General features: G+C 40.0%; 1 protein-coding gene across 1 annotated transcript; it reads right to left on the bottom strand.

The window, feature by feature from the left end:
* Positions 1 to 9,990: 9,990 nt before the first annotated feature.
* LOC129777535 (plasminogen activator inhibitor 1 RNA-binding protein-like) lies at positions 9,991 to 11,830 on the bottom strand. Its single transcript, XM_055783851.1, has 2 exons — positions 11,551 to 11,830; positions 9,991 to 11,487 (listed from the first exon to the last, which is right to left on the bottom strand). The coding sequence occupies exons 1-2, from the start codon at positions 11,813 to 11,815 to the stop codon at positions 10,187 to 10,189; spliced, it is 1,566 nt and encodes a 521-aa protein (XP_055639826.1). The 5' UTR covers positions 11,816 to 11,830; the 3' UTR covers positions 9,991 to 10,186.
* Between the last annotated feature and the right edge of the window lie 293 nt (positions 11,831 to 12,123).

The following is a 12,123-nucleotide window of genomic DNA, read 5'->3' as shown; positions in this document are numbered from 1 at the left end:
CACTGTCATCGCAAATGTTAAATTACAGGTTAAAATCGCCTCCAATGCGACACTGAGTGTTTCTCTGGCACGTCGCATTAAATGTAATTTACTGAACAACATGTCACAAGCTGGATGGGAAGAAATTTTCCAACTGTGAAAGCTGTGGCGAGTGGCAAACGCAAGGAACAGGAAGGTTTAACCGAACAAGATGGGGATATCGAGTGATAACAAAAACACAACACCAAAGGTTCTTTTCAGAACCATCAACATGTTCATAAAGAGTAAACAGTAAACTAATCCATTTTTCAGGTAGATAGGTAGGTATTCAAGTAGGAGAAGAAAATAAAACAATATATAAAAAATATATATTTAACAAAAGCTGTCCCCTTTGTATAGTCCTACGTCACTCCGGTTATGTCCCCGACATTACCCACCCGTCTTTTTTGACGTAGGACTACGTCTAACCGGAAGATATAGGGGGTGAAATGGAAATCTAGGCACTGAACAAGTAGGAAAAAATGCAAGATTTGGAACGCTTATAACTCGAGCATTTCTCAATAGATCGCGAAGGTTTTTGCATCAATTGATAGAAAATATATCTACGCATCAATCATAACGAATAACATTTCATTTTTCTTGAGATAAATAATTGAATAATTGTGAAATATCAAGCATTGTCAAAATGCACTATGTGCCCATTTTTGATTGGTCCATTTTGTGCTCCTCAAATCGTACCGACCAAAACAGGCAACCAGCGGCAGCAGCGAAATAGAATGAAGCACGATTGGAAAGGAAAAAGAAAAAAATGAACGAAACATTGGTCGCAGTCTCACACATGCGTAATTCTCGAGCCAGCCAGTCAGCTTAAAAATCCCTGCTCCGCTGCCGTAACGATCATTCTCCTTCAAACCGTACACCACATCGGTTCGCATCACAACACATCAACAAACCAACCCAAGCAGCCATGTCTGGACATGGTAAAGGAGGAAAAGTGAAGGGAAAGGCAAAATCCCGCTCGAACCGTGTTGATCTGGAGTTCCCCGCAAGGGTAGCTAGGCCGAGCGCGTTAGTACCAGTGCACCAGTCCACCTAGCCGGCGTTATATAGTTTCGGCCGCCGAAGTGATCGAGTTAGCAAAGCTGCTCGTGACGATAAGAAAACCCGCATTCGGAACAGAACACATTCGGTTCGGTGGACATCAAGACAACAGGCAGTTGCAGCGAGTGGCGAGTGGCAAACGCAATCGCAAAACGGCATCAAGTAGCAGAAGAAAAAAGTTTGTTCTTTATACAAACTTATCGAAATGGTTTTTTGACGTAGGACTACGTCTAACCGGAAGATATAGGGGGTGAAATGGAAATCTAGGCACTGAACAAGTAGGAAAAAATGCAAGATTTGGAACGCTTATAACTCGAACGTTTCTCAATAGATCGCAAAGGTTTTTGCATCAATTGATAGGAAATATATCTACGCATCTATCATAACGAATAACATTTCATTTTTCTTGAGATAAATAATTGAATAATTGTGAAATATCAAGCATTGTCCAAATGCACTATGTGCCCATTTTTGATTGGTCCATTTTGTGCTCCTCAAATCGTACCGACCAAAACGGGCAACCAGAGCAGCAGCGAAATAGAATGAAGCACGATTGGAAAGGAAAAAGAAAAAAATTAACAAAACATTGGTCGCAGTCTCACACATGCGTAATTCTCGAGCCAGCCAGTCAGCTTAAAAATCCCCGCTCCGCTGCCGTAACGATCATTCTTTGTGTGGACACCGACTGGACAACATCGTTGCTGGACGGGCTGGACGGCGAGGGATCGAGTGCCTTTCTCAAGGCAAGATGGCGGAGGTGGTAGCGCTGGAGTAAAGTAGAGTAGAGTTTTCAAAGGGCCTTTCTCAAGGCTAGAGACGAATGAACTGCAAAAGTTTAAAGTCTCTATAATACAATACCTTCCTTCCTTCCGTAACGATCATTCTCATTCAAACCGTACACCACATCGGTTCGCATCTCAACACATCAACAAACCAACCCAAGCAGACATGTCTGGACATGGCAAAGGAGGAAAAGTGAAGGGAAAGGCAAAATCCCGCTCGAACCGTGTTTAGTTTCGGCCGCCGAAGTGATCGAGTTAGCTGGCAAAGCTGCTCGCGACAATAAGAAAAACTGAATTCGGATCAGAACACATTCGGTGGACATCAAGACAACAGGCAGTTGCAGTGAGTGGCGAGTGGCAAACGCAATCGCAAAACGGCAGCTGGTAGCAGAATAAAAAAGTTTATTCTTTTTACTTTGGTGGCAAATCCAGAACAAGGCGGCATCGAGGGCGTTCGAAAAGGTTTTTTTCAAAACCACGAGTACAAAGTTTTCTAAATTGGAACCATTCCATAAAACAAGGCGCTTATCAGGGCCATTAAACCTTTCAAAAAAGAGTTTACGAAATACAGTTCAATGCTTTCTAAAATAATATCCAAAATAATAATAAACATAAATATAAATTGATTTTTTCATAATTTGTTTGCCAGGATCTGATGAGTATGTGAATTTGGCAGTTGTTCTGAGCTTATTGATAGCTGGGGACTTTCCTGATTATTCAATTTTCACCAATTCTTAAATTGTTTCCAGATTGAAAGTACAGTAATTTACAATTAGTTCGACATTTAGCTAATTGGACGGACATGTAATGCGACATATTTAGTTGGACATTTTTGTAAACATAGAGTTCGGGGTTCAAATTATGACCCCACATTGAAAGTCGACACTGTACCACTGTCATCGCAAATGTTCAATTACAGGTTAAAATCGCCTCCAATGCGACAATGAGTAGTGCTTCGGCACGTCGCATTGAATGTAATTTACTGTAAAACATGTCACAAAGCTGGATGGGAAGAAATTTTCCAACTGTGAAAGCTGTGGCGAGTGGCAACAAATCGCTAAACAGGAAGGTTTAGCCGAACAAGATGGGGATATCGAGTGATAACAAAACAATAAACTCTTTAGATTGAAGATAATTTTGTGATCCTGAAAAGGACCCTTTTTAGCCTGTATGTGAATCCAACAAGCGAACAAATCGTAATGAATGTATTTTTTTGCCATCGCTGCCTTTTAACGCTCATTCGTTCGTCTCGTTGGACTCGCCCCTCTGGCTGAGTCTGCCGATTTTTCTCTATCCTGTGAGCGTGTACCGCTAAAGTACAAAACGTGCGGATCCGCTGAAAAATATATCATTCTCTTCCAAACCGTAAATCAGTGTGGTTGTATGGCATCGTTCCACATCACATCGCATCAACGGATTGGTGCCGGAGCACCAGTATACCTAATAGCGGTTATAGAATTTCGGCCGCCGGAGTGCTCGAGTTGGCTTGCAAAGCTGCTCACGACAACAAGAAAACTCGCCTACAGAACAGAGCACATTCGGTTCGATGGTAACAACTAGTTTCAGCGAGTGGCAAACGCAATCGCAGAACGGCAGCAGTTAGATGAAGGAAAAAGTTTGTTTATACAGACTGCTTTGGTGACAAAACCAGCCACCGTAAAACACCGCGCTTTTCAGGGCCATTAAACCATTCAAAGAAGAGTTATTAAAAGTTATTCAAAATACCAATGCATTCTAAAGTGACATAATATGACATATAATATAAACTGATTTATTTTGTTTATGCTTGTTCTTGAACTTATTGGTGGTTGGGGCCTTTTAAATTGATCATTCAGTTTTCACAAACCCATGCTTGGTTTCCGAATTAAAAGTGGCTTCAAATTACAACACATTGTATGCAGGATGGCATTGACGAATTTTCTCGGTAGCAAGAACTGCTTTCTTTGGTTGATAACTGGTGTTGAAAATTGACTGACGTTACATCTGCATTGCATAGAAAATTAACTAAGGAGCAACATGATGAGCTATGTATTTCCTGCTGCTCTGTTCTTTTTGTAAAAGGACTTTAATCCGAAGGTCATCCGTCACTGTATTCACTGTTGGTTTTTCAGAACGCTTCTAGCTCGTTTATTTCTCGACAGATCGTAGAGTTCGTCTCCAAAACCTCAGCTCTTTTTCATTTGTATTTACTTTGTTTGCGGAGACTACAAATCTTACAATTCATTCGTCTCCGAAACCACAGTTTAAGGTACGGAAATGTGCTCAATAGTGAAATATATGATAGTGAATTAGCTGATAACCACCTATGCATTCCCTATCACAGCCATCATTTTGATTGTCCGATATGTGTATACGCCGAAAGATGCCCGGCGTTGAACATTTAATAAGTACAAAGCCTTCAGAAAAAAACAATATTCAAGTTTGTAAAAAAAACGCAAAAAACACAACACCAAAGGTTCTTTTCAGAACCCCCAACATGTTCATGAAGAGTAAACAGTAAACTAATCCATTTTTCAGGTAGATAGGTAGGTATTCACGTAGCAGAAGAAAATAAAAAAAATATATTCGAAATATATACTTAGCAAAAGCTGTCCCCTTTGTATAGTCCTACGTCACTCCGGTTATGTCCCCGACATTACACACCCGTCTTTTTCAAAACCACGAGTGCTAAGTTTTCTAAATTGGAACCATTCCATAAAACAAGGCGCATTTCAGGACCTTCCAAAAAAGTGTTTAGGAAATACAGTTCAATGTTTTCTAAAACATTATCCAAAATAATAATAAAACACAAATTGATTTTTTCATAATTTATTTGCCAGGATCTGATGAGTATGTGAATTTGGCAGTTGTTCTGAGCTTATTGATAGTTGGGGACTTTCCTGATTATTCAATTTTCACCAATTCTTAAATTGTTTCCAGATTGAAAGTACAGTAATTTACAATTAGTTCGACATTTAGCTAATTGGACGGACATGTAATGCGACTTATTTAGATGGACATTTTTGTAAACATAGAGTTCGGGGTCCAAATTATGACCTCACATTGAAAGTCGACACTGTTCCACTGTCATCGCAAATGTTCAATTACAGGTTAAAATCGGCTCCAATGCGACACTGAGCGGCGCTTCGGCACGTCGCATTGAATGTAATTTACTGTACAACATGTCACAAAGCTGGATGGGAAGAAATTTTCCAACTGTGAAAGCTGTGGCGAGTGGCAACAAATCGCTAAACAGGAAGGTTCAGCCGAACAAGATGGGGATATCGAGTGATAACAAAACAATAAACTCTTTAGATTGAATATAATTTTGTGATCCTGAAAAGGACCCTTTTTAGCCTGCATGTGAATCCAACGAGCGAACAAATCGTAATGAATGTATTTTTTTGCCATCGCTCCCTTTTAACGCTCATTCGTTCGTCTCGCTGAGTCTGGCTGAGTCTGCCGATTTATCTCTATCCTGTGAGTGTGTACCGCTAGAGTATAAAACACGCGGACCCCAAAAAAATATCATATTTTCTTTCAAACCGTAAACCCGTGTGGTTGTACGGCATCGGCATCGTGGACGTAACAAAGGAGGACAAGTTGAGGGAAAGGAAAAGTCCCACTCGAACCGTGCAGGTGTGCAGTTCCCCGTAGGTGTATCCGCCAATTTTTCAGCAAGGGTAGCTAGGCCGAGCGCGTTAGTACCAGTGCACTAGTCCACCTAGCCTTCGTTATATAGTTTCGGCCGCCGAAGTGATCGAGTTGGCTGGTAAAGCTGCTCGTGACGATAAGAAAAACCGCATTCAGAACAGAACACATCAAGACAACAACAGGCGGTTGCAGCAAGTGGCGAGTGGCAAACGCAATCGCAAAACGGCATCAGATAGCAGAAGAAAAAAGTTTATTCTTTATACAAACTGCTTTGGTGGCAAATCCAGAACAAGGCGGCATCGAGGGCGTTCGAAATGGCTTTTTTCAAAACCACGAGTACTAAGTTTTCTAAATTGGAATCATTCCATAAAACAAGGCGCTTTTCAGGGCCATTAAACCTTCCAAAAAAGAGTTTAGGAAATACAGTTCAATGCTTTCTAAAACATTATCCAAAATAATAATAAAACACAAATTGATTTTTTCATAATTTATTTGCCAGGATATGATGAGTATGTGAATTTGGCAGTTGTTCTGAGCTTATTGATTTTCACCAATTCTTAAATTGCTTCTAGATTGAAAGTACATTAATTTACAATTATCTCGACATTTAGCTAATTGGACGGACCTGTAATGCGACATATTTAGTTGGACATGTTTGTAAACATAGAGTTCGGGGTCCAAATTATGACCCCACATTGAAAGTCGACACTGTTCCACTGTCATCGCAAATGTTCAATTACAGGTTAAAATCGCCTCCAATGCGACACTGAGTGGCGCTTCGGCACGTCGCATTGAATGTAATTTACTGTACAACATGTCACAAAGCTGCAAAGCAAAGCAAAGAAATTTTCCAACTGTGAAAGCTGTGGCGAGTGGCAAACGCAATAGCAAAACAGGAAGGTTTAACCGAACAAGATAGGAATATCGAGTGATAACAAAATACAACACCAAAGGTTCTTTTCAGAACCATCAACATATTCATAAAGAGTAAACAGTAAACTGATCCGTTTTTCAGGTAGATTTTCAGGTTCACGCAGGAGAAGAAAATAAAACAACATATTTAAAATATATCTTTAACAAAAGCTGTCCCCTTTGTATAGTCCTACGTCACTCCGGTTATGTCCCCGACATTACCCACCCGTCTTTTTTTTGGAAGGTTTAATGGCCCTGGTTAATGGTTAATTGTTTTATGGAATGGTTCCAATTTAGAAAACTTTGTACTCGTGGTTTTGGAAAAAACCATTTCGAACGCCCTCGATGCCGCCTTGTTCTGGATTTGCCACCAAAGCAGATTGTATAAAGAACAAACTTTTTTCTTCTGCTACATGCTGCCGTTTTGCGATTGCGTTTGCCACTCGCTGCAACTGCCTGTTGTGGTCTTGATGTCCACCGAACCGAATGTGTTCTGTTCTGAATGCGGGGTTTCTTATCGTCGCGAGCAGCTTTACCAGCCAACTCGATCACTTCGGCGGCCGAAACCAGTCTTCAGAAAACCTACGCTGTGTTGCGCTCGAATTCAATTTTCATCAGCGTGCGCTGAAAACAAACGCACGCTGAAAACAAACTTCATTCTTGGCACGAAGCGCACCGAACTCAAAACAAGTGAGCCCAAAATCAGCATGGTGCAGAATTCACATACTAAATTCCCCCTCATTCTATACCCACACACACATAAAATTCTAGCGCCCGTTTTGTCTTCGCTTGTTCTAAGCTAAGCAACAGCGCACCCTCCTACAATCCGCATCAACAGAGAAAGCAACGCAGAAAGACTAGATTCGAGCTCGGTTTAAAATTGGGAATATAAGCCGGTGTATGGATACGGTGCAGTGAGGATGTTCGAACTCAAAAGCGAACCGTGTTTTTTTTTTATTTAAGTCATTTATTTTTACAGGCTCAGTTACATAGGTTTAAAGGAGCCGAACTCTTAGCTATACTTTTATTAGTATATATCAACATGTTTCCTTAAATCTAGGGTTAATAAAGTAGGAAACCGATTACTCGCGGTCGACTCGAGATTAGAAGGGTGACATAGTTTCTTTTGGAAAAGGAGGGGATATAAGGATATTGTACAATGTTCACACTCGCATTCACACTCACGTAAAAAAAAAGCGAACCGTGTTGACAACAGAACATTTGAACTTTGTTTCGGTGTGCGTTGATTCGTCCGGGCGCAGGTGTGCGCATGGAGAGAGAGTTCAACTGGGTGCAAAAAAAGTGTTGCACATCAGAACTGTGTTCAATTCCGAAGACTGGCCGAAACTATATAACGCCGGCTATGTGGACTGGTGCACTGGTACTAACGCGCTCGGCCTAGCTACCCTTGCGGGGAACTTCAGACCAACACGGTTAGAGCGGGATTTTGCCTTTCCCTTCACTTATCCTCCTTTGCCATGTCCAGACATGGTTGCTTGGGTTGGTTTGTTGTGATGTGATGCGAAACGATGTGGTGTACGGTTTGAATGAGAATGATCGTTACGGCAGCGGAGCGGGGATTTTTAAGCTGACTGGCTGGCTCGAGAATTACGCATGTGTGAGACTGCGACCAATGTTTCGTTCATTTTTTTCTTTTTTCTTTCCAATCGTGCTTCATTTTATTTCGCTGCTGCTCTGATTGCCCGTTTTGGTCGGTATGATTTGAGGAGCACAAAATGAACCAATCAAAAATGGGCACATAGTGCATTTGGACAATGCTTGATATTTCACAATTATTCAATTATTTATCTCAAGAAAAATGAAATGTTATTCGTTATGATAGATGCGTAGATATATTTCCTATCAATTGATGCAAAAACCTTTGCGATCTATTGAGAAATACTCGAGTTATAAGCGTTCCAAATCTTGCATTTTTTCCTACTTGTTCAGTGCCTAGATTTCCATTTCACCCCCTATATCTTCCGGTTAGACGTAGTCCTACGTCAATAAACCATGTTTCATATCCCTCCTATCCGATCTATAAACTTTTACTTAGTCGCGGCAATACTCTTTACAGATACACGGGCCGAAGGTTGTGCAGTGGAACAAAAGCCAAAGCTTGTACCGCTCATGACAACTCTACACGAGCTGATGATTGTGCCGGATAGTGATCATTCTATCCTGGATTCCTCGAGTCGAGAAGACGCACCACGCTAGATATGGGGTACAGACTAGGGGGCGTTGCTGATTAATGGTCAGCTGCATCCCTATAGGAAGTATCCCGTGACGGTCACACGTACGGAGCATTGAAGTCTTGAACATCCCAATTATGAGAACATTTTGTAATACTAACCTCGAGCCAACCGCGAAGAATCGATTACTTATTACTAACATTGATGATAAGAAAAATTGCCGAAATATTGAACTCCCAGCCCCGTCAGGCTAACGCCATATGAGCGTTGATAAATATACATTTTTTGGGAATAAAATATCCCAGATTCAAAACCTTATTGAAAAAAAAACACGAATGTCGTAATAACATGTGCTAATTAACGAAAATCTCACTTGTAATTTCACAATCTTTCGTTCGGTAGGACAAAGTGATACTTAAATAATTGCTCTCCGGAGCTGAGCATACCTAACTCAGCTGTATTAAAGATAACGTCGCAAAATGGACCCTAAATTCGGGAAATACTCAAGAACGAGGGTACTGCCCAACAGAAAAGGAGTGCTGAATCTGCTTCTCTCAATACATAGTGCAGAACTCTGCTTTGAGCAGGTATTACAAAAATTTGGATAGCACTCGTTTTGTTAAGTCCTTCTCAAATTATCCTCCAAATATTCCGATCATTTCATCAAGTTATCCCACATGTACTCTGCAGATAAAATGTATCAGTAGTTCGCCTTGTCAAATTTACTCTTACTTAGATCTGGATCTAGAACACAGAGTTCAGTTCATGCTCAAATATGACGTAGCTTAGAAGCTCGAAAAAAACGAACCTTCACTACCAATGGAAGCTCGATCGCTCACCGTTCATCGGAGTTTCATTTGAAATGCATATTTCAGTGAAGAAGTTCGATGATATGGAAAAATATTCAACATAACCATTTTATAAATAAATTTGGAGTACTCAAAATGGGCGGAAAGTTTAAACATTCTTGTAAATGCAGAACACATTTCATTTATTTTTGAAAGTAGATCTGAATGTACCTTTAAAAAATATTTGTTTAACATGTCCACGTGGACTTGTGCCCCCAGCCCCCTCACCATGGACAAACGTTGACATTTTCCTACCCCCTACCCCCCTAAAGTTGTCCACGTGGTATGTCCCCCTATGTACAGCCCCTCATTGTACTGTATTTGTATTTGATGTTTTTTTTTCCTAAAACTAATGAAATTGAGTTGAATTCGAAACGAAGACCGATAGAGATACAAATTATCCCAACATAATATTAAATTTTCCCCACCATTACGGAACGGACTGATTTATTCCTGAGCTGCAAACAATTTGTTGATATAATTAACAACCCGTACCGTTCTATATGTTTTTCTGGCTTGGGATGAGTAATAATAATCAGACAGTTTCACATACTCTATATTTTATTCTGAAATTTTGAAGAACTGTTATATCCGGTTATAGCCCTACATGTCAAAAAATGTTCGATATACCTTGAATATTTTTATTTCTGGAGAAACCTAATAAGAAATGAAGCAAGTGTTTACGACCTGTGAGTCGTTAGAGGTTATTACTTTTATTCTTCAAACTAAAAGTAATTCATTAACCTAGCGAAGGAAAATCATGCTCATCGTCTACTTTAGGAGCTGCATTTTTGACACGAGAACTTTGTTTCGAAAATTTATAATTCCCAAATGACCCATCACTCGAGTTTGTTGGACGATTGCGTCGATCGCGTTTCTCCACTTCCACTTCACGTACATCGAAAGTCTCTTTCTTTTCGTTTTCACGTCGTCCTGTATTCCTGGGTCCTTTTCCCGTACGAGCTTTCGAACGGCCCATAAGTCCACCGCGCCTTCCATCATTGAAATGAAATTCAATTTCGAGGACTTGTTTTTGTTTAGCGGTTTTTTGGGTTTCATTCTCTTCTTCGGCTGAAGTATTAGCTTTTTTTTTATCCAGTGCTACCATTTTGTCCCATTGAGTTGCATCTTCTCCTTCTCCAGCTTTTCTTAAATTATACTGAGGTTTAGATCTAGCGGCAGCAATCTGGGCTTTCCATTCATCCAATGTCATTTCCTTCAGTTCATCTTCAATTATTATTTTATTATCATTTACTTCTTGTTCTTCCTTAGTCTGATCAGAAATATTTCCTTTATCATCATCATTTTCTGGTGACAAATAATCGGCTTGAAGATTGTTATAATCTTTTGCATCAATTTTTACACTGCCCCAATTATGGGATCCAGTACCATCACGTTTCTCTACAGCTTTTACTCCTGTTTTGTTAGAACCAGATTGACGATCAAACTCGCGTTTTCCACGAGTCTCAAAACGCTTATTGTTTCCATTCTGCAATTTGCGTTGAATTGATTCATCGTTGCCTGCAACTCTATTTTTTCTATTTTTCTCATCTCGGTTCTCAGTGTTAGGACTAGTCTTGTTTGTATGGCGTCTATCGTTACCTCCTGCAAAGCCATTTTTGTTATCATCTTCACGTGCCGCACGAATATTATCCTTTTGAGTTTCCTTAATACCGTGCTTTTCGACGCGTTGAACAGGTAAATTTCCCGTAGCACTTAGTTTCGATTCTAAATGTTTATCAGGGTGCTTATTTTCGTTGTTTACAGCCTTATTTTGGATGATTTTATTCTCTTTTTCCGCATTTCTTGGATTTTTCGAAATAGGTTTTGTGGCAATGTCGGGCGCTGCAGAGCTCGTATGTATACTTTGTTTTTTTGGAACTCTATGCTTATTTTGAATTAAAGCTTCTATCGGGTCCTCGTCTTCATCATCAAGTGAAAAAAGATCATACCGATTGGCCACATTTATCCCATACGACGTAATCTCCATTTTATATAAAGGACTCGATACTATAACTATGCCACTGAACCCGAACGATTCTGAAACAAGAGTTTAAACATTAGAAATGAGCGTTCATTTACTCCCTGATAATTAAAACAAACCTTGCGTGAAAATCGAATTACATTCGTAATTATAGTAAAAAGATTTAAGAACACAGTACCAGTGCCTAGAATTGAAATCCAAAGTGAAGAGTTTTCCTTCTCGTGCTGACAGCTTTGAACTTGATTTCACTTCTTCGCACAAACTGCCACAATCCTTTGGACAAACGCAGGGTGTGGCATGAAGCTTTCGATGAACAGCGCCATCTTTTCGTCGAAATTCGTATGCGTACGAGCGTTTTTCAACATTTCGGCATCTGGTGATCATGATAAAGGTGTACGTACACTGTTTGACCAAAGCCTGATATTTGACTCTTTTTGACAGATAAAATTTGACCAACGTCTGCTAATCAAATATATTCGACACAAAACACGTCAAGCAAATATTCAATTATTGGATGCTTAAAATATTTTTTCGGTCCGGTTTTCGAAACTGTCGATACATGGTTAGGTTACCTTAAACATTTCAGTTGAATACTTTCCATGTTCGATGCTTGACATTGACGAATTTACGTTGGATTTACAACCAGATGGCGCAGCGAGTAAAATGAGGATGTTTGTTTTTTTTGGTATGAA

Source organism: Toxorhynchites rutilus, chromosome 3 (genome assembly GCF_029784135.1).
Source record: "Toxorhynchites rutilus septentrionalis strain SRP chromosome 3, ASM2978413v1, whole genome shotgun sequence".
NCBI lineage: Eukaryota > Metazoa > Arthropoda > Insecta > Diptera > Culicidae > Toxorhynchites > Toxorhynchites rutilus.
This window is presented reverse-complemented; position numbering and strand designations above follow the sequence as displayed.